Genomic DNA, 23,658 nt, shown 5'->3' on the forward strand with positions numbered 1-23,658 from the left:
TATGACAATGGCATATGGAAAGTTAACTATATATCTGATATTTGCTAAAATATTTCCATCCAAATTTTAAATGCTATGAAAAATTATTTATAATCCAATGATAAATATGTTTGGGCAGAAGAAAAAAACTCCCAACCAACCTCATGTCCAGTATTTTCTATTCCATTAATACCTACCATAAAACAAGGGATCTCTAGGTGGTTTTCTCTTCACAAGAGCACGAGCCAACAGAGCTACAATGAGTAGAACCAGTACTCCAGCAGCTACAATTGCCCAGGAACTATAAAAATTAAAACATGGAAGCTGAGTCACTATCAAAATAAACATTCCAATGCTGGGAATTTCCTACCCAGCTGAATACATTCTCTCAAATAATGCTGCTCCACTATTTAATATGGAAGTCCTAGGTGCAGCATACTTCACCATGAAGGTCAATCTTTGGCCCAGCTGTTAGTTGGTGATAATACCTAAAAACATCTGACTGGCTAATAAATGATTCTATTTAGAAAGTGCTTTATAGTTACAATGGATTTTTACATACATTATTTTACCTGATCCTTACAATAATCCTGTGATGTTATACAAATATTATGATTATTCACATTTATATAGCACTTGTGGGGATTGTAAATCATCTTAAATAAGAACACAGATTTAGAAAGGACTTCAGAGGTCAATAGCTCAACACCCTACTTTTATAGATAAATGTAAGTGACCCGCCCAAGATCATATTAATAGCAAACAAGCAACATGGGCTTGAACCCAGGATCTTCAACGCTAGAACGAATGCTCTTTTCACTATACTATGCTGGCTTCCTATACATTAGCTCACTTGATTCTCAACAACTGTGACATATATGAATATGGATATAGATATACTATTATTATCATCTCCATTTAACAGTTGAGTAAACTGAGGCACACAGAGGTAATAAGGGGCATAGATGGGACCTAAACTCTAATCTTTCTGATTCCAAGACACATCTCTTTCTCAGGGAGTAGACAAAATTCCCTTGTGTTAGGCATTTTCCTCATGTGGCATCTCCAGCAGGGGTTATTATTCTGAATTGGTATCAAAACATAAGAAGTAAAGAAGTCTTCGATTCCTAGAGACTTTGAAAAAGGTTAAGTCTTAGCAAGAAAACTAAGAAGTTATGAGAATTAAAGAGCAAATCAAGTTGGCTCCTATCCCTTCAGTGTTCTTGCCAAGAAAGGGGAATTGATACAGAACTTTGAATAATAGATGGAGCCCAATGGCAGACTGTTGCTAGGGTAAAACATTGAAGAGTTCTAGTGATTTTCAGCAAGATAAAAGACGATTCAAGTTTTTGCCACTTTCTGTCATAAGTCACTCTTGTATAATTCTGCTTCCCATATCTGACTCTACTCTGTATTTGTAACTAGACTGTTACAAGGACAAAAGACTGTATGTGAGCTTAAGGACATACATGTACAGTTGTCCCTTGACCAGTTAAGAAAGGACATCATGGTGATCAATTGGAACTGGTTGACTTATGGTAGAAGGACAAGAGACCAAAAGCATGTCCTACAAGCAGGCAGGAGGTGAGAATCAGAGGATAGTAACATGTTCAACATTAAATTTTACAAGGTCCAACAAAACAATTCCAGCTCCTTTTTACCTCAGGAACTAGGTTCAACCATTCTAGGACTCTAAAATCACTGGGCCTCACATCAATTCTGGCCCTACCACAATATATTAGGGATAAGGAAATTGCACCACACACTTTGTGATCTAGTTTTAAGACAGGGATCCCTGTAGGAGTTTTGCAAACTCAAAAATGGTCCTACAATAACTTTTTTTAAAGCCTCAATAGACTTGAGTAGGGAATGGGAAGGAAAGCTATGGAAATCCTTAATTCCCTACTGTACCAAAAAAATCCATAGTATCTAGGACTTTCCATTTCTTCATGATTTACACTTCCAAAGGATGGTCCTACCCCAAGCTGTGCCTCATGAGATCAAGAACATTTCCAATTAACAAGTATTATTTCATTTTCTTGGGTAAAATTCACATAATAACATGATAAAAGTGGCAGCAAATTCAATCAGTTTTTACCAAAAGAAAAAAAAAGAAAACCAGACTAGATCAAATAAATAAATATTTGCTCAAAAAAAGTTTACTAGGTATGCAGTTCTATGATAGATAATCTTGGAGATCCAATAAGACACAAAACCTTTAGCTAGTGAACTAGCTAAAGAAAGTCAGGAACACATGAAATGTGAGCTATCAATATAATATTTAAATAGCAATTTAAAAAACAGATTACAGACTTTGCAGAGATGTTAAAAAGTATATGACTAATTGCCAAAGGAATTATAGAAATATTGAGTATTAACTATAAGAATTTAGAAGATGAGATAAAGATTGGTGTGGCCTGGGATGGTTAAAAAAAAAAAAAAAAAAAAAAAAAAAAAAGCTTGATAAAGGAGGTGGAGATTTGAACTATGACTTAAAGATGAAAGTCAGAAGGTACAGAAAAGTATATGGAAAAGGAGTGAAAACATAATTTGAAAAAAGATAAGAAATAAATGCTGTAGTCAGGTATGTTAGAATACACCTCCCCAAAGCCTAAACTAATTTCATACTCTCTACCCTTAACAATTTTGCAACAGGCAGCTAAGTGATACAGTGGCTAGAGTACTGGACCTGGAGCCAGGAAAACTCATCTTCCTGAGTTCAAATCTAGTTTCTAACATGTGCCAGCAGTGTGACCCTGGATAAGCCACAAACTGGTTTGTCTCAGTAAATTGAACTGGTAAAGGAAATTATAAACTATCTAGTATCTTTGCAAAGAAAACCCTAAATGAGGTCAGAAAGAAATGGACATGCCTGAACAACAACATAAGATTATCAACATTTTCATTATAACTCCCAACTTAGCCAGAAGGTTTCAGTCTCTTTGTCTTCAAATTGTCCTACAATCCTGGAGCCCTCAGCCCTCAACTCCAATTACATCTAATATTATATTATACTTCTCTGTATATATGTAATTTTCATCCTACTGCTGTCACCAAGTAGAAGATAAGGCAACTATTGGTCATTTTTATGTGTGTGAAGAGACTCGCCTAATTAACTAGAAGGGTCCTTGGAGGCCACCAAATATTCTATTTTTACAGGACGGGTTTAATAAATATTTGTTAAATTTGAAGAACCAGGCCATAAATGAGCGCCTTTGCCTCTCTTTTTAAGCATATTGAAATAACTTACTTATTTTAAATCTTCCCTCTGTTAAAAGATCTGTTCAGTCAGCCAGCCACTCCTTAACAGTGAAGTTCAGTCTAAAAAAAGAAAGTTAGCTCCATCTAGGGCAAGAAGCTGGAATAATGAATGATGAAAAAGGAGCCAGCGTGCAAAAGCAGAGGGACACCATCTGAGCCAGATGGTCCAGATTCTAGTCCCAACATGGTTACTAATTGACTGCAGGCTTTGGGTATGTCTGTTACATTCTATAAACTTCACTTTGCTTATCTGAAAAATTGGAGGGTGGGAGGGAAAGTGTTAACTTGGATGATCTCTGAGGTTCTTTCCAGTCCTGGAACTGAACGTTAAAGTTAAGCTGGATACACGATGTATGCATATTGCATTGCTAACCTTTTGATAGATTTGATAGCAGGCAGTAGGTAGTCAGTGCATTATTAACAGCAAATAATTTAGAACTTATTCTGTTTAAGGATCATTATATCTGAGTCCCTAGAAGAAACTCAGATCACAAAATTTTAAAACCAAAAATGATCTTAAGAGAGTCAGCAGTCAATTCGTTTATGCAAGGTACTATGCTAAGAGCTAGGAAAACAAGATACTAGAGAGATGAATAAACAACTAGATAAATGAATGAATAAAATGCTCCCTACCCTCAACAAGCTTAAACCCTTCTGGGTATATACATGAGTACACCAATGAGGAATTAATTACAAAGTAATTTCACAGGGTCTCTATTATTCCCTCTAGAATCGAATAAACTTGAAAAATCCCTCATAAGCTGGCTTCTTCCTAACTCTCCAGTCTTCTTATGCTGTACTGCCCTCGGTGAACAACTATCTATGCCTATTTACTGATCCACCGGACACTCCCTCCCCTCCCCAATGCTCATCTCTTCCTCCTTACCTCACCCTCAAATCTCTTAAGCAAGAGGCCTTTCCCAGGCCCCACTTCCTTAGTGCCTTCCCTCTGAAATTATCTCCCGATTTATACTCTCTCTTTGTCTGTCTCTCTACATATCTGTGTATATAAATATATATATATATATATTTCTATATCTATGTATGTGTGTGTATATATACATATATATCTATAGCTATTTATATATTCTTATGTATCTATATAGACAAATGGGTCTTATGAGTATCTAGTTTTTTGCATGTTGTCTCTGTAATTAGAATTTGAACTTCTTGAGGGCAAATACAATTTCTTTGCATTCCCATCCCTTAGCACAGTGTCAAACATAGTAGGTGATCAATGCTCATTGAAGATGATGGTGATGATGATAATGATCATCATCATGAGAGATGGAACATCAATAACTGGAGCAAGGAAAAAAGGCTTTATATAGGAAGTAGCACTTGAGGTGAGCCTTGAAGGAAGGCAAAGACTCTTAAGAGGAGAGGAGAAGGAAGTTCATTCCAGGCTTTGGGGATGTGGAAGGAGGAGACAACCTATGCAAAGGTTTCTTTTTGCCTGGCCAATTTTTATGTGATTCCAGGTAAATAAGTAAACAAAATAGGTAGATAAGTCCAACATTTACTGATAATAAATTGTAATTTCATAAGGCTCACATTCAGTTAAGGGACTCCATATGGAGTCACAACCCACAGTTTAAGAAGTTTTGATCTACATCAGGGATTCTTAACCTCCAATGCATAGATAGATTTGAATAGGATAAAAAAGCATCTTAATTTTCAATAACCTCTAATTGAAATTTAACATTTTCTTCAATGATATAAAAACATTATTCAGAACCCAGGTCCCTAGGGTTCACCTAATTGACAAAGAGGTACATAAGAAAAAAAAGGTTTAGAATGTTGATAGAAATCTCATCATTTCCAGATAAGAAACTGAGGGCCAGAGATCAAGTGAGTGGCTCATGATCTTGAAGCTAGTCAGTGAATTCCTGCCTTTCAGAGAGATCAATGGTCTCTTCTCAGCATCCTAAATAGAAATACCCTTTCCTCCTCCTCCTTTTCCTTCATTTCTTTTTCCTCCTTTTCCTCCTTCATGTCCTCTCACTCCTCCTTCTATTCTTCCTTCTCATCCTCTTGTCTTCTACCTTTTCTTCCTCCTTCTTCTCGGTGTAGATGAAGTCTGAAGCCATAGTGAGTGGCTCCTGGCATGTAAGCATTGCTGACAAAGGGACCACTATTTACAGTGAAATCCAGGAGCAGATTTTCAGTTTAAAGGCTAGCTTGCAATTTCCTCAGCAGCAACAGCTTTGAGAAACACAATAGGTTTACTTCCTGCATGCTGATAGGAACTCACTTTTGGCACAGAATCAGTCTGTCCCAGGGCCAGAATTGGAACAACTTTTCTTCAGGTCCTTATTTGGGGCTTGGTCAGGTGACTTGGAATGCTAAAGGGAACATTTGGATCAAGTCCTCAGTTCTCGTCTCGGTTTTTTGTCTCTATTCATTGGGTGATCTTGGACATACTTGTTCATCATCCTGATTCTGTTTCCTGATCTGTAAATTAAAAGGATTCGACCAGAACTCCAAGGTTATTCCAGAACTAACATTCAGTGATTCTACATGGTGTGTGCAGCTTCATGTGGAAAGTAGGGACAGAGCTTCCAGGTTCCAGTTAAATTTAATGTTGCACTAAAACTCTTAACATCCCCTTTCAAATAATACCATTTTGTTACCATTAAAGTTTAGCTCCTACCTTTTTTTTCCCAGAGCCTGTCCCCCAACTCTGCTCTAATAGATTAAAAATAATTAGAATGTATTCTTTTAACATAGAATTTAGTAGTTTTCCAAGCGCTGTAACATCCATGTTCTCATTTAAGCAGGGGATTGGGCTACTGCTATTTCTAGAGTTGGAAGGGACCTTAGAAATTAACCAGTCCTACTTCTGCATTTTACAAATGCAAGCCAGAGGAGTGAAATGACCTAGCCAAAGTCACACAGCTAATTTGCAGTAGTTTGGCCTGGAACTCTTGGCTCCAATAATGTAACAATCTTTCTATTACAATTATTCACCACCTGTTTCTAAAGGTACCTCAACAGAGATCTTTTTACATTCTGGATTTAGCACTGGAAGGAGTTTGGATTTCAGAGTCTAGAAGACCTAGATTTTAATCCCAGTCCTGCCATTTAATAACCAGAATGACCTTGGGCAAATCATTTAATTAAACCATCCCTCCATTTTCTCTTCTCTAAAAATGAGGGGAGTCAGACTGGATGACTTCTAAGATTCCTTCCAGCTCTAAAATATTCTGAGTTTATGATTTCTTCCGCCATATTTTTCAGATGAGGAAACTAAAACTCATTGAGATTAAGTGATTTAAGCCAAGGTCATACAGGTAGAAGTAGCAGGATGGGAATTTTAACCCTGACCCTTCCTTTCTAAATCCAGCTCTCTCTGCCCCTCAAGAATGAAAGGTGCTCAGGAATTAGTGCTTCGGGGGGAAAGCCCACCAGAAAGGACACGCACCTCCCACACTCACACGGATACAATCAACTTCTCTGGATATAAAAAGTTACAGTTTGATACATTCTAATGGATGGATCCTTGTTTCTAATCTTGCTTCAGTTGCATCTAGGAGGTGCTGTGTGCATTACAAAGAGTAAACGCTTAATGCACTGAATCTAGTTGCTAATTTTAAAAAGTCACCTAATGTGAAAGCTGGAGGAAAATTCGGGAGACCAGCTAGTGCAAGCCTCTCGCGCAGCCCTTCCCTCTGCGCTGACCTCTCGGGTCCCTGGCCGGGGCTTCCCCCTGCCCCCACCCTTGCAGGCCACTCACTTGCGATGAGCTGCCAGGTGGTTGAAGACGTAAGTGGCGGGGATAGCGGAGAGGGACAGCACGAAGACTCCGGTGGCTGCAGAGGCGCTCATCTCCTCCGGAGATCCTGGCCGGCCTTCACCGCATCTCGCCCCCGGCGCCGCCGCCGCTGAGTCCGCCTGGGCGCGGCCGCCGCCGCCCCTCGCTTCCTGCAGCGCACCCGAGTCCCCACAGTCGAGCGCGGCGGCTGCCTCCTCCCCTAAACTTGACCGAGCTTCCGCCGAGGCGCGCGTCTCCCCGAGGCGCCCCACCCCGCCTGCCCTCCCGGGCTCTCGGGCCGCAGCGCCCCAGACTCCCAGCTCCCGGGGCGGCTCCAGTGGCCCCGGCCAAGAGGGCACCATAGGCTCGAGGACGCTGGTCCAACCCTCTCTTTTGTAGCCCTGCTGGCCAGAGCAGCGACCCTCCCTCCTCTGGCTGCGAAGACAGCTGCGAAGATGGAGTATCTCTTAGGCTTGGGACAGGGCGGGGCTGAGGGGAGGATAGAGGGGGCCCGGGGCTGAGCCTGAGCCAGCCCCAGCCCCCAGGCAATGCCCTATGCCCCCACGTCCCTTTGCAAGGCCTGCCGGCCCCAAACCCCTGGCAGTACCCCGTGCCTCACTCTCAAGCCAGCGGCTTTGAAAGTTTTGCCATTCCGGACCTGGGGGGAAAAGCGGGAAAATCGGCTGAATTAAGATCTGGCTGAGTAGGGTTAGAAGATTTTTAGCCTCAAAGGGACCCTGAAAGGTCAATTAATCCAAAACTCAGTTACCAAGAATATCCAGCTGAAGACAAACAGAGAAGTCCCCGTTAGTGGTAGTGTCAGGACTAGAAATCAGGTCTCTTGACAGCCTACACTACTCCCAGTTCAGCGTTCTTTTCACTCCAAGCACTCAAGAAAGCTCCTTTTTAGTATTTGGGGGGACTCCTATGTTTAAGAACAAAAAGCTACCCACAAACTGGCCTAAGCCAATTGTAACACAGAAATTAGTTCTAGAGCTTTTCCCTTCTCTCTAGCATATGAACTCAAATCTAGAATGCTCTTCCCCTTTATGCTTTGGCACTGGAGGAGTAGATCCGTGCAACCCCCTTTCCAAGGTTCATATCTGAGTGTATGCCTCTTCAAACTCTCTTGTAGTCCATCAATAAACATGCTCCCTTATACTGTGTCCCAAACCTATCCCATCCCTATCCCTTCTACTTATCTTGGATTCTTCTAATCAATCAGAGCATTTCTAAGATTGTTCCTGTGAAAATGGGTGATGATGTGTCATCTCTACCTTATTACAAAATAAGGTTCCTTCTAGCTCTAAATCCTATGGCCTCCCTCATAGATGTTAGAGTTATAAAAAGAACCTTTGAGATCATAGGATCATAGATAGAAAGCTGGAAGAAACAGACCTCAGATGTCATCTATTTTTACCTCCTTTTTTTACAAATGAAAAAATAAGGTTCACCATGAAAAAAATTCTTTGCCCAGAGCTACACAGATCATAAAGAACAGAGCCTTTGGTTGCCTCACCTAGCACTCTTTGCAGAGTACTATGCTAGTCCAATGGCCTTGTTTTACAGATGAAGAACAGAGAACAGAAAGCAGCTGTGATTTGATCAAGATCATATAGATATTAAAATATTAAAGTTAGAATTCAAACTCAGGTCTTCCAAAAGAATTCTTTCCTTTCCATCACTTTAATCTATTTTTCTCCTTTCTCTGCACACCAATACAAGATGAACATCCTTATAAGATGAAGCTAAATTAAGCTTGGTATTCAGGGCCTACCAAGTGGTCTTTACCCATCTAACTCTGCACTTCAGTCATTCCAGTCTCCGAACTGTCTCCTGCATACCTATATCAAAATCAATCTCATTTTTCTATCCCTACTCATTACTGTTTTCCCAGTGAGGACTGGAAAGCTCTCAGCAGAGAAAATAGTATGAATTATTCCCTTTGTTCTTTGCTTAACTCAAATCCTTTAAGGAGGTTCTATTCAATTCCTATATTTTCAACTTCCTAAAACCAGAGTCAATACTGTGCTAATTATATACTTCCCCCTACAGCTGGGCAAATCCATAGCACTCTGGACCGTGATGGGGGACCTTTGGAGAGGACAAAAGAAAGAAAAGAGAAAAAGTATCAGTCTCTGACATCTTCCTTTTTTTTATTAGGAATCCCAATCCAGAACAGAGCTCTGGTTCAGCTCACACAGAAGCAAAGCATTGGAGATAACGGGTAGAACTAGGTTGAATTGCCAAATTATCCCCACCATGACCAAATCCCGATCTTCTTTTCAAAAGCTGAATCAAAACTAGTCCAGCCTCTAGGGAAGAAAGGCAGTGTAGCATATCTTCAACCTCCATAACATGCTTCCATTTCCAAGACAATTCATCTTCCCTTGCCCATCAATTAGAAGTTTCATGTCTGAGATATAGAAGAAACCTGTCTTTGACATTTCACAATCTTATTTTTGAAGGAAAGGTTTATATATTTTTACTTCTAGTCTCCTTAATGATTTTTTCCTCATTTACTCCTTCAGTCAGTGTTTCCATATTTATCTTAATCTTTGTGATATCTTGAGTGTTACTGGTTCATAGAGCCTAGCATTTCACTGTATTTGAAATCAAATCAACAAATACTTAAATGCCCTCAGTCAATAAGGTTTGTTGTCCCAGAGCCTCCTTAAGATAAAAGTATATTGAATGAACAAATGAACAGAGATATTGAATTTTGGCAGGAGAACAATTTACTGCCCCTTGCTGAATATATTCTTTTAGTTTTAGCTCTTCCACTAACTATGTTATAACTTTAGCTTCTTTGGACCTCAGTATCTTCATCTATAAAATGAAGTCTCAATTATCTCTCAGGTCTTTTCCAGTACTAAAATCCCAGGATTCTATGATGACATTGCTAGCCTGCTTTCTCTCCATGCTCACGTCTTGGTAATGTTTCCTTTCTCCGTGGGCTATCAACACTCAAATCTTGCTAATTCTTGATGGTAACTAAGAAAGATGCTACATCCTCATTTACTTAACTAAAAAATAACTCACCCAGTGATACCACTACTAGATACATATCCCAAGGAAATCAAAGAAAGAGAAAAAGGACTCATTTGTACTGAAGAAATTACAACACTTTTTGCTATAACAAAGAAGCAGAAACAAAGTAGAATGATTTAACAAATTACAATATGTGAATATAATAAAATATTGTGTCATAAGAAATTTTCAAAGGAATGGATTCAGAGAAATCTGACATGATTTATATAAATTGATATAATATGAGTGAGCTGAATCAGAACTATTTAAACGCTGACCACAGTATTGTAAAGGAAAATAACTTAAAATACCTAAAAACTCTCCTCAATGCAATAACCAATCACAACTCCAGAAAACTAATGACGAAATATGTATGCTAGTGTTGAGGCAATGTATGTACAGAATGAGACATGGATTTTCAGACACAACCATTATAATACACTTTTGTTTTGCTTGATCATACTTACATTACAAAGGAAGACTAGTGATGATGATATAAAAAAGAAAAATCAAAAAGGAATGAAAGAAAAGAACATCAATGAAACATTTAAAAATTCTCAAAAGATCAATTGTAATGAGCAAGGCAATGTTTGTACTACATGTGAAGTTTAATATTAAATTACATTAAAAAACAAATTATATATTATAAATTAGTGTTTTTAATAGGCTTTGCATATGGAAATGTTTAAATTTATTATGATTTTCTAGTTCATGATTTAAATTTTTTAAATTAAGAAAAGACCAGCAATTTTTTTATATTGTTACTAATGCATTTGTATTTTTAGCAACATGATCATTTCTCTGCTTATCTGCTTATGGTTTTTAATGGTTAATCTGTGATTCTTAACTTTTAATATTCTGTCTCTAATTCTATCAATTTGTTTAGTTAACCCATTTGTTTTATCAGTTATTATTAAGAAATTGAACTAGCTCCTTCATTCTCTATCTAGAAACAGATATGATATTCTACTTTTTTTTAAGTTTTATTAATGCTTTTGTTATGTCAGAATTATTTCATGTCTACCCATTCCCCAAATACAAACAAATTAACTCTACTTTGTAAGACAAACATTTATGCAAAACCAACAGATACAGTACTAGTCTGAGAGTATATACTGTATTCCATATCTGAAATGCCCCTATCTTTCTGATAAAAGAAGGGAAATATATAATCAGTGCTCTTGAAATAAGATTTGTTATCACAATTAATCAGAAAGATTTCTGCCTTTTGATGCTGCTTTCTTTAAATTATTCTCATCATTGTATATGTTATTCTCTTGGTTTTGCTACTTCATTCTATCAGTACAAGTTTTTCCATGTTTCTCTGAATTCTTCATATTAATCATTTCCTATGGAGCAATAATATTTCATTACATTTTAATTAGGTAGCTCCTATGTTCCAAGAAATGTGTGAGGGTCTGGGAATATGAAGTCAAAAATGAAATAATTTTTATCTTCAAGAAGCTCATGACTTATCAAAGGAGACAACACATATTTATAAGAACATGATAAAATAATATAAGGTAATTTATGACAAGGCAACATTAGTAGCTAGGGAAGTAAGAAAAGTCTCATTTTAAAGGTAATATTTGAGATAAATTTTTATATTTTTGATTCTTTGAGATAATTTTAAGGAAATTTGAAACTTTAAGAGGCAGAGATGAAAAAATAATTCATCCAAGATATAGGAGGAAAACCTATGTAAAAGGTACAAAAACAGGAGGAACATTTTTTTATGTGAGGAACATTGATAAAAACCAATGTAGAAAATAGAATGGAGAAAAATAATATATGTCTGGAAAGGTTGCCTGGAGCCAGGTTGCAAAGGACTTCAAATGCCAAACAGAGGATTTTGTATTTGATTCTAAAGATAATAGGAAGCTCTGGAGTTTACTGAGTAGGAGAATGACATGGCATAATTTGTTTATTCTCCAATAGGTAAGTAACCACTTTGTTCCTATAACTTTGTGGTATAGGCCCAGTAGTGGGATTATTGGGTCATAGTGCATTTACAGGTTAATCAATTTTATTGTATATTTCCAAATAGTTTTTCAGAAACTGGATCAATTCACAGTTCCACCAACATTTCATATGTGTAACTGTCTTGCCACAGCCCTTCTAACACTATTTCCATCTTTCTATCATCTTTGCCTCGTAAAGTAGCAAAGAGAGATACGAGGTGAAACTTCAGAGTTGTTTTAATTTTTATTTGTATTTGAAGCAATTTTGAATAAAGTTGCTAAAAGTTTACAATATTCCTTTTAAAAATTGTTCATATTTTTTGACTATTCATCTACTGGGATTATCGCTCTTCTTTTTTATAGGTTGCCTATTGATCCTAGTTGAAGTTAAGGACATTTATATAAATGTTTAAAGTGCATCAGGAAGGAAACTAAGTCTTGCTCCTTCAGCTCTCCAAGATACAGGTTACAAAGAAAATTCTCAAGTTAAATGTATAACAAAGGAGTTTTAAACACCAAATCGGATAATGCTATTATACATATTTAAGTTTCTTCTTTAGAATTACTGAAAAATAAAGCAGGTACACCCTCTTAAAAAGACATCACATATTAAATTATTTTATTGATACAGTATAAAGGCATAGAAATCAACTTTTTAAAATCATATGTAGTATCAATTTCTAAAGCATATCCTAGTGGTAAGTACTTCGATTGAATGTTCTTTGTCTGAAGTTATCAACTATCTCTTAATTGTCTAATTTAATCATCTAATAGCTTTTCTCAACTACCTTCTCCTGGATAGTTTCTTGAGTATTTTTGACTCTGCCCTGTCTTGGTTCTCCTCCTACCTCTCTGGACTGTTCCTCACTCTTCCTTTGCTGGATCTTCATCAAAGTCTCTCTCACTAATTGTGTGTGTCCCCCAAAGCTCTGTTTTAGGTCTTCTTAAACTCTTCTTTCAATGGTTTCTCATTTGGTGATTTCATTAGCTTCCATGGATTTAGTTACCATCTATATAAAAATTATTCTAACATTTCTATGTACTGTGATAATCTCCCTCCTAAATCCAATTCTGCACCACAGCCATCTATTGTATATTTTGAATTGTGTCCCATAGATAATTCAATCTCAAATATCCAAAACAGAATTGATCTCTTCTCATTCCACCTTCAACCTGCTTTTGTTCTGAATTTAACCACTACTGTCCAAAATATCATGATCCTTCAAGTTGCCCAGATTCACATCCCCAGTATTGCCCTGACTCTTTTCCCCAAACCCCACCTATCAGTTGACAAATCTTGCAGTTACTTTCTCCCCAACATCTCTTGAATATTTCTCCTTTGTTCTTGAACCTTGAACCTCTAGTTCAAGTTATTATCATCTCATTCTCATCTATTGCAGCAACCTCATAATTAGATCCTCTTCTTTCCATCTCTTTCCCCCTCCAATTTATCTTCTACATACCTACCAAAGTGATTTTCCTAAAGCTTACAAAAGACCTTGTCACTCTCTTTTCCTTCACTCTGTAAACTCCAATGTTCCCTTTTCACCTCTGAGTTCAAATATAAACTCTCTCTTTGGCATTTAAAACTCTTTACAACATAGCCCCTTCCTATTTTCCCTATCTTATCCATTAAATTCTGGTTCCCCCTTACTGATTGTGCTGTCTCCTTTAAGGCTATTTAACATGTATATGTTTTATTTTTTTCATGCATTATAAATTCCTTTTTTTTCTTTCTTTTTTGCTTTGTATCCCCAGTGCTTAGTATAGAGTCACATGGTAAATGCTTAATAACTGGTTTTGACTGATTGATAGATAAGGTCTATTCTTGAGGTTTCTCTGATTTCCGGCAATTTTGTAATAGCTTGGAAGCTGAATATTTTATTTCTTCCTTTGAGGGAGGAAATAAACATTTATTAATCACTGATTACATGCTATGTTTGTGCTAAATGCTTTACAATATTATACTGTTTGATCCTTCTAGCAACTTTTGGAGGTAGATACTATTATTATTCCCCTCTTACAGTTAAGAAAACTGAGGCACACAGAGGTTATGTGACTTACCCAGGGTTAGACATTTAGTTAGGAACTAAAGCTATATTTGAAGTCTAGGTCTAGCAATCTATGTACCAGTCACTTCAGAAAGATTAAACCTGCATCAGATTTGTATTTGCTCCTTTCATTAGGAAGAAGCTAGGTATCTTTCATCCTTTTTACACTGGAAATGAGATAAACCCTCCCAACCACAGGAGACAAACTAACCAGATTTACTGAGTAGTGAGGAAGTAACTATTGTTACAGAGGGGTATTTTTCTGGGCAGTGAGTGTCTTAGGTAGCTGCTCCAGATTTTCTTATATACTGCTTGTAAAAGTAGGTTGAGAACTGAAATGAGCCTTATCATGGGATGAAATACATTCATTTGTTATTGTAATTGAAATTGATGCTGTTTGAGTGGTCTAGATTAGTAGCTATAAGAGAGTTGTTAAGAATCCCCTTTAAATCAGCTGCAGGTTTTAGGAGTGAAAGAATTCACTCATTCCCAAATTATTAATTGCAAAATGAAAGTTTATTGTTAGATAGAAATCAGTTTACCAAGAGACTGACTTTTATAGTGGCAGATCTATGGAAAAATGGAGTTTTGCACTGAGAATGCAATTCTCAGTGGACAGAAGGTCCTAACAGCAAAGGGAACTATCAAGGTCCATCTGCAAAAGACTTTTGTTGAAGGAAGCTGCTATATTGAATGTCTTGGTAGGGGCTGGGACAGCCCAAGCAGGTCAGACCCAGTGGGGGCTAGTGGGTGGAGTCCCAAGTTGGCTCATCTACAAGCTGGATTTCAACTTGAGCTGGAATTTGAATAGAATTGAATAGAAGATCTTTAATTGAATAGGGTTGGAATTCTTTTGCTCAGGACTGAACCAACCCCCCTAGATAACAGAATGAAACTGTTTGTCTTGTTTCCCTTGGGCGGGGTCCCTCACTGAGGCAGAGTTAAAGGAGATTTTCTCCTTCAAGCAGTTTTAGAGTTTCGGGGTCCCTTTTTCAAAATCACTAGTACAATTCTTCCCCTCTCTAGTAGGGAAAAAATGTTTATATCAAGCATAGTACATTTTATGATTTCACTGAAATATATGATCATATCTGTGACCTCTGAGCTTGATCATTTTATAGATATTTGTTCCTTCCTCAACCTCACCACAGCCCAATATTCTAACTTCCTTTGAGAAATTCGATGGACAGGGTCTCTGTAATCCCTGGTGAACATGTGCCTATTACAAAATTTGCTGTAACTGGAAGTTTGTTCTCAAAAGGTCACGTATATAAAGAATGCATTTAGACCAGGGGTTCTTAATGTGGTATCTATAAACTTGTGGAATTTATTTTTTTTTTTTAATATTTTGATGACCATATTTCAGTGTAATGAGTTTCCTTTGTAATTCTATGTATTTTATGTTATGGATTTAAAAACATGATTCTAACAAGGGGTTCTTAGTTTTCATAAGATTGTCAAAGGAATCCATGAGACAAAAAAAAGGTAGAAAATCCTTACTTCAGACAAAGGCCAGAATATCCAATCTTACCTGAAAAAACCAGTTGTAGTAGACCCAGTGAAGACTTGATCTAGTATGAGGAGAAGGTTTGGGCCTCAGTACAAAGAAGATGGCCTCAGTGCAAGACTTTACTTACAAGTGTATTCTAATCTAATGCTATCTGAAAACAGGAACTTCAAGGAGAGGGAGAAAAGAAAAAAAAAAAAACCTGATTAAAAAAAAATCACTTGTTTCTGCTACACAATGAAAGCTATCTGAAGTACATTGGATGAGTAACTAGGGCTCTAATTGTGGTTGTATCACCAACTTGAGTGTGATTGTGAATCTTATCCATGAAGGCCTCAATTTCTTCCAGTTCTAATTATGTTCATTGTATCTTATTTTAATTGGAATCACTAGGACCAACCATTTGGTGGTTTGATTTTTTTTTTTTCTGAGTAGAATTTAAGGAAGAAAAGAGGAAATGGAAAATAGTGGTTGTAGGGGCTAAAGTTTCCATGGCTATAAGGGCTTTTCAGAAATATAGGTAATCAAAACTGAGGTTTTTTATCTGGAGGGAGGGATAGGGCAAAATAAGGAAATAATAAAGGAGTTAATTATTTCTCTTCAGTACCAGGAATCAGCATAATAATCATTGTTCTTTGCTCCAAAAAGAGGACAAGTGAAAATGCCTCTACCAGGTAAAAAGCTCCCATGATTTTTCTCAGCCAAAAAATTTACTTAGTGTAGGTAGAAACGTAATGAGATATAAAGAAGTAGTGAAAGAGGCCAAGGGAATCAGCTCCAAGACTTACTAGCTGTTTGACACATAACCTTTCTGAGACATAATCCACCTTTCTGAGGTTCAGTTTTTTTCTTTGTAGGGGGGCAATGACTGATAATCTATTACTTTCTACTAGGACTCTGGTGAGGAAGTATTTTCCAATCTTTAAAACATTATCTTTAAATTATTAATATTGTGAAATTTTAGAGCCAGAGAGCACTTTAAACATCACCTTGTCCCATCCCTCTCACTTTTCATGTGAGAAAACTGACATTTAGGCTTAAATGACTCAGGTCTAAAACCAAGATCTCCTAAATCCCAGCTCTGTTATTTATTCCCTAACAAAATGTTGTCTTTACTATTAAGGCTATTTCTATATAAGCAAATATCTTCTAAGTTTAGTTTTTAACAAATATCTGTTCCATTCAGTATTATTTTAACATTCCAAATGTTGATTTCAGAAAAAAAATTTTTTTTAATAAAAGTGAATATTTAGTTTTTTAGGTAGTTGTTTTTATTCAACTTTTTTTTAGTCATATCCAACTTTTCATGATTTCATTTAGGGTTTTTTTGGCAAAGATACTGAAGTAGTTTACTATTTCCTTCTCCAGCTCATTTTACAGATGAGGAAACTGAGGTAAACAGGGTTAAATGAGTTACTCAGGGTCACATAACTAGAAAGTATCTGAGGCCAGATTTGAATTTAGGAATTTGGCTCTTCCTGACACTGATACTGGCATTGTGAAGGTTTTAAGCATATTTTCACCAATTACTTTCCATTTGGGGAAACCTAATGATAGAAACAGTTGTAGACATTTATATAGGTTTTTTTTGTTTGTTTGTTTGTTTGTTTTTTGTTTGTTTTTTTTTTTGCTGAGGCAATTGGGGTTAAGTGACTTGCCCAGAATCACACAGCTAGGAAGTGTTAAGTGTCTGAGATTAGATTGAACTCAGATCCTTCTGACTTCAGGGCTGGTACTTTATCCACTGTGCCATCTAGCTGCTCCCATTTACACAGACTTTTAATAAAGAAGGTATTTGTGTTTGAAAAAATGCTCTTTTTACAAAGAGTGAGTATAATTAATGACTCGAAGTTTTAAATAATTGCTCTTTTCCTAATTGTACTATATAGGTAAAACATGGTAAACACACATTGCTTTAAAAAAAAAAAAAAGACACAACTCTCCCCATTCACTTTTTCTTTTCAGCTAGTAACTATGATTTCATCTATCTAAGGGACTCTAAGGGTGGGAAATCCCCTCATCAAAGCATATCTTCTAATCTTATGTAACTTATAGTCTTAAAAGAGTTGCGTAGGGAACTGAAACCTTGAGCAATTTGCCCAGAATTACATAACTACTATATGTGAGAAGCAAGATTTGAATCTACTTGTTCCAGATTCTAGGGCTGGACCTCTATCTTCTTAGCCAATGTTTTCTCTCCTCTATTTACTTAGTGTTAGTGTGGCAATAGATAATCTGGAGATAATTACAGGAGATAATTACAATTTTGTGATAAACCATTCATATTCCATAAGTGGAAGTAACAAAAGAAACTCTAATGGAATAGTCAAGTATGTGTTCCTCCAGATCCCCATTCATAGGAGGACTATTCTGGCATTCCAGATTCCATCCTCAATAAGTTATTGGATTTTTAAAGAAGGAAACGTTGCAGAAAAAGAATTGATTTTTACTCTAACACTGCCTCATTCAATACAGATGAGTGAAGCAGCAATCATTGAACCATTTAACATACTGCCAGCAATTCTGTACACTGTCTTAACAATTCAAGTCATTGTTTTCTAAATTAGTAAGTGATCAATGAGTGAGTGAGCTACATTTACTGAAAATTAAGCATACCTCTCCTCATCCTTTCTTGATTCTATCTTATTATCTCTTCCATATAAAAGGTGAACAGCACAGGTTGGAGAAGTTGTGGACAGACAGAAGTTCACGTAAAAACAACATCAACAACAACCAGGTATTTTACCCAATTTCATAATCAATATATCAATAGATTAATGTGGCAGCCAAAAAAAAAAAAAAAAAAAAAAAAAAGCAAATGCCAATTCCTGCACTCTAAATCAGAAATAGAAGGCTCCCATCTCTAGAGCAGGGGCTTCTTAGACTTTTTCCACATATGAATCCTTTTTGCCTGAGAATTTTTTACTTTATTCTGGGTATAAAGATATATAAAATGAGTATTCAAATCAAACATTTTTTAATAAATTAAAGAAATGTATTTTAAAATAATTCTTTGGTACACATGTAATTTTACTATTTATTAAAGATGAAAGCAAATTTGCATACTAATGAGATGAATGTACTTGTATATTTTATATAAAGAATTAATTATTGGAAGAATATTTGATATCTTTTGCTGTTGTCAAATTTTGGGGTTAGATTTACCAAATTCTAAGAGGGGGAAGTTGGGGTCCCCTACTAATATATTTTTGTTGTCTATTTCTTCCTGTAACTGATTTAACTTCTTTTCTAAGAAATTGGATACCACTTGGGGCATATATGTTTAGTATTAATATTACTTCATTGTCTATGTTACCTTTTAACAAGTTGTAGCTCCTTCCTTATCATCTCTTTAAATCTATTTTTGTTTTTGCTTTGAGATCAGAATTGCTACCCCTATTTTTTTGGTTTTTTGCTTCAGCTAAAGTGTAATATATTCTGTTCCAGCTTTACTCTGTGTGTATCTGTTTCAAATGTGTTTCTTGTAAACAACATATTGTAGGATTCTAGGTTTTAATCCACTCATCTATTTGCTTTCACTTTATAGAGAATTTATCCCATTCACATTCATTACTAGCTGTATATTTTCTTCCATCCTATTTTCTCTCCTGTATATACTTTTGTTCTCTCTTTCTACCTTGTCCCTCATTAATAGTGTTTTGTTTCTGATCTATCCCTCTCTAAACCTGCCCTTCCTTCTATCACCCCTCTTCTATTTTCTTACCCCTTTCTCCTAGTGTTTTTGTCCTTTCTTCTATCCAGCTCTACCCTTTTCTCTCTCCTTTCTCTTCCTACTTCTCTATATGGTAAGATAAATTTCTATGCTCAACTGAGTGTGTATGTCATTCCCTCTTTGAGCCCAAAGTGTTGAGATTAAGCTTCAAACCATGTTACTAAACCTTCTTTCTTTGCCTCTACTGTAACTTTCCTTAAACTATAAGGTCTTTAGTACCTCTTCTTGTGATCTAATTTATTCCATATTACCTCTCCTTTCTTCTTCTCCCAGTATAATCCTTTTTCTACCCCTTAATGTCTTTTAAAAAAAATATCTATGTATAACCTTTCTAAGTGCCCTAATAAAAAATATAGTTCTCAACTGTTATCTTCCCATGTGGGGATATAAACACTTTAACCTTTAAACAATGTTTATTATTTTTCTTTCCTGTTTACCTTTTTATGCTTCTCTTAGTCTTATATTTGTAGATCAAATTTTCTGTTTAGTTCTGGACTTTTCATTAGAAATGATTGAAAGTCTCCTACTTCACTGAAGATCCATCTCCTCTGAAAAATGATGCTCAGTCTTGCTGGTTAGTTGATTCTTGGTTGTAATCCCAGGTCCTTTGCCTTCTGGAATATGGTATTCCAGGCCCTCCAATCCTTTATTGTAGAAGATGCCAAATTCTGGGTAATCCTGACTGTGAATCGTTGATACTTGAATTGTTTTGTTTTGTTTTGTTTTGTTTTGTTTTTTTGATAGCTTGTATTATTTTTTCTTTGGCTATAGAGGGCCAAAACTCTGAAAAGGTATACTTAAGATTCAGTATGGTTGATGAGAATGATTCTCTAGCTAATGATGTAATCACTCTATTTAAGTACATATACTTAATGTGCTGTGGTGATGTAATGCTACTATAGTTAGCACTTGTGCAGCAATGACTACAGTTGCTCATGCTCAGTGTGGTTGCACATGCTCAGTGTGACGTAGTGATGTAATCATACTGGAGTATTTAAAGGAAGTCTCAGATACAGAAGATTCTCTCTCAGCCACAGACAAGAGAAAATGCCAGATTCCAGACTCCATCTTTCTTTGACCCACCATGTGGCCCTCCTGCCTCCTAGACTCCTCCACTAAGACCAAAGACTCAGGCTGAACCTGAAGTTCTCCAGAGAGCTAGTCTGGACTTTACATTTGGCCTTCCTTATATAGTTGTAATACAATATTTCTTGAAGTTTTCCTTGTGGCATCTCTTCCGGGTGATCAATTGATTCTTTCAATGACTATTTTGCCCTCTGATTTTAGTATATCAAGGCAGTTTTCTCTGATGATTTCTTGAAGAATGCTGCCCAAGCTCTTTTATTTTTATTTATTTATTTATTTATTTTTGGATTGTGGCTTTCAGGTAGTCCAATAATTTTAAAATCATCTCTCCTGGATCTATTTTCCAGGTCAGTTGTTTTTCCAAATTTTACATTTTCTTCTAATTTTTCATTCCTTTTAGTTTGTTAACTGATGCTTGATGTCTCATAGAGTCATTAGATTCCATTTGCTCACTTCTAGTTTTTAATGTATGATTTACTTCAGTTAGTCTTTGTATCTCCTTTTCCATTTGATTAATTCTACTTTTAAAGGTATTGTTTTCTTCAGTGGATTTTTTTTTTTTTTTTTTTTTTTTTTTTTGCCTTTGGCCAATTGTATTTTTTAGGGAATTGTTCTTTTTAGTCAATTTTTGATCTTTCTTTCCCAAGCTGTTGACTTTCTCTTGCATACCTTTGTTTTCTTTTCCAAATTTTTCTTCTACCTTTGTCATTTGACTTTTAAAATCCTTTGTGAACTCTTCCTAGAAGGCTCTTTGGACTTGAGATCAATTCATATCCCTGACAGATTTTTTTGCATGTGGGTATTTTTCCTTTTTCCTAGTTGGTGTTTGTATTCCCTGTCATCATAGTAGCTTAAGGCTCTTTTTTGTTTCTTGTTTCTTCCTCTTCCTCCTCCTCTTCTTCTTCCTTTTTACTTTGAGCATAGAGGACAATTGTGTTTGGTGACTTGCTCACTGCACTGAGGATAGCCCAACCTAGTCCTACCTGTGTTATTTGGGTTCCCCTAGGCTGACAATTTGTCTCCTGTGCTAGGACTAAAGGCTGCCCCAATGGTCTGCTATGCTGCTGTTTTATCCTGCCTGCTGATCCACTATGATTAAGATTCTCTCAGTGACTTTCCTGGACACTGTCTGAGCTGGCCTGAGCACCTCTTTTATCCCAGTGAGCTTGACTTTTCTTGATGTTTTTCCAACGTAGCTTGGAAATTATTTTATTCCACTTCTTTGTAGGCTGTCATCTAGAATCTATTCAGAGGCTTGGTTTCATGTGATTTTTGAGGGAAATTGGGAGAGCTTAAGCAGTTTTCTAACTTCACTCCACAATGCTGGCTCTATCCCTGGAAACCCTGTTGCCAAATTTTTTGTGACCCCCACACTCAGTTACATATGGGATTGTGACTCACGGTTTAAGAAGCTTTACTCTAAAATACAAGTCAACTTTGGAGCTCACATTTTAGGAAGAACATCGACAAGCTAGACTTTGTTCATCTAATCCGCTCCTTCATTTTATACATGAGGAAATCAAGGCTCAGAAGGATTAAGTGATTTGACCAATGTCACACAGGTAGTATATGGGGTAGACTAGCACCTCCTGCCTGAGGGCCTGCCAAACCCTTTTCAGGTCTGCTCATCCACCTTTGGTATTCACCTTCACCCAACTCTCCCCTATGGCTCCAAGAAGTTGTGATATATGCAGAGGACCCAGTTTATGCTGTGAATATATGCTCAATCAGAGCAGACTGGCCAGTCTGCTAAACCAGGTTGAAGGTAGCCGACAAGTCTCCAATCTTTTGATGAGATGGAGGATGTTTATTCTAAACATATGAAGACATTCTCCAGAGTAATGGGCAGATAAGAACAATCTGTTCTTGTGAAGGTAACAGAAACTAGGTACTGTGGAGTGCTTAGAGTTTGGTTAGGCATTGAAGACACCAAGGCGTTCACTGCATCTTGGACAATCTCCAATCATCTTGACTTTCATCCTACTGCTGGACTTCAATAACTTAGGAAGAGAGAGAAAGACTGACAACTTTGTGGGATTTTGTCACATTTAAATCTAATTCACCCAAGAGAGAGGGTCAGCTAGATGGGGCAATGGATAGAGCACTAGCCCTTAAGTCAGGAGGATCTGAGTTCAAATCTGGCCTCAGACATTTAACATTTCATAGCTGTGTGACCCTGGGCAAGTCACTTGACCCCAATTGCCTCAGCAAAAAAAAAAAAAAAAAAAAAAAAAAAAAGAGTAAAGATATTACCTGTAATATTGTTGGTCTTCTTTGAAAATAAAAGATGAACAACAAGTGATAGAGACAAAATGTGAACTTGGGTGCTCTTTTCATGCTTATTTCTGTTTTCAAACATTTGAAGGGCTGTCATATGGACCAGAGATTGGGTTTATTCCTTCTGACCCTAATAAGGCAGAATTTGTTTTAAACAGAAAATTGCCAAGAAGAAGATTTTGATTTAAAAAGAAGTTTGAAACATCTCAAACTGTGTACAAATGGAATGGGCTACTTGATGAGGTAATGGATTTTCTGTTACAAAAGGTTTTCAGACTAAGATTAGATGACTACTGGTCAGTGTCTGTTATAGAAAAGATTCATGTTTTAGTCCAATTTAATTCAACAAACTTTTTTTCATGAAAATGAATGTATTTATTTATTGAATATATAATATTAAGTCTACTACATTTAAAGGACTAGGTGAGGCACTAGGGATGCGTATTAAAAAAAAACCAAAAAAAAACCACTTCTTGCCTTCCAGTTTACACTATCAGGGGATTAAAAGCTAGACCAGATGATTTCCACAACATATTGTAATGTAAAGATTCTATGATTCTAAAATATACAACTTGCTTGGGGAAACCAGAAAGCAATCTGGCAGAAACTAGGTATAGAACAATATTTTCACCATTTATCAATATAAGCCCAAAATAGATGCATAACCTAGATATACAGGGACTTATAAGTAAATTAATAGATCATGGAACCTATTTCCTGTCATATTTATATGGACTGGAGAGGAATTTACAAATAAACAAGACACAGAGAGCATTGTAAGGTATAAAACTAGATAATTTTGCTTACATTAAATTTAAAGGTTTTTGTACAAAACTAATTAGCAAATTACAACTGTTGTATAAAACTAAATATTAAAATGAATATAGTCAAGATTAGAAAGAAAGTAGAAAATTCTGGGGATAATATTATAGTTTCTTAAGTAAAGGACATATTTTTCAAATATATTGAGCCAAATTTGTAAAAATAAGAGCCATTCCTCAATTGATAAATGGTGACCA

At 36.4% G+C, this 23,658-nt stretch overlaps 2 protein-coding genes across 4 annotated transcripts in view; one reads left to right on the forward strand and one right to left on the reverse strand.

The window, feature by feature from the left end:
* Positions 1-7,455, reverse strand: part of TM6SF1 (transmembrane 6 superfamily member 1) — a 41,736-nt gene extending 34,281 nt beyond the window's left edge. Inside the window, exons 1-2 of one of the 3 annotated variants that reach the window (XM_003755455.4) lie at positions 6,977-7,455; positions 177-280 (exon numbers count right to left, since the gene is read on the reverse strand). In XM_003755455.4, the coding sequence (XP_003755503.2) occupies positions 177-280; positions 6,977-7,356 (484 nt within the window). In that variant the 5' untranslated portion in view covers positions 7,357-7,455. The remainder of the gene's footprint in view (positions 1-176; positions 281-6,976) is intronic. The other 2 variants (XM_031955675.1, XM_031955677.1) reach the window with 2 other exon arrangements.
* HDGFL3 (HDGF like 3) overlaps positions 1-18,425 on the forward strand; it is a 141,181-nt gene extending 122,756 nt beyond the window's left edge. Inside the window, exon 6 of the mRNA XM_031955679.1 lies at positions 18,210-18,425. Within this exon, the coding sequence (XP_031811539.1) occupies positions 18,210-18,410 (201 nt within the window). The 3' untranslated portion in view covers positions 18,411-18,425. The remainder of the gene's footprint in view (positions 1-18,209) is intronic.
* The last annotated feature ends 5,233 nt before the right edge of the window (positions 18,426-23,658 follow it).

The sequence above is a fragment of the Sarcophilus harrisii genome, chromosome 2 (genome assembly GCF_902635505.1).
Source record: "Sarcophilus harrisii chromosome 2, mSarHar1.11, whole genome shotgun sequence".
NCBI lineage: Eukaryota > Metazoa > Chordata > Mammalia > Dasyuromorphia > Dasyuridae > Sarcophilus > Sarcophilus harrisii.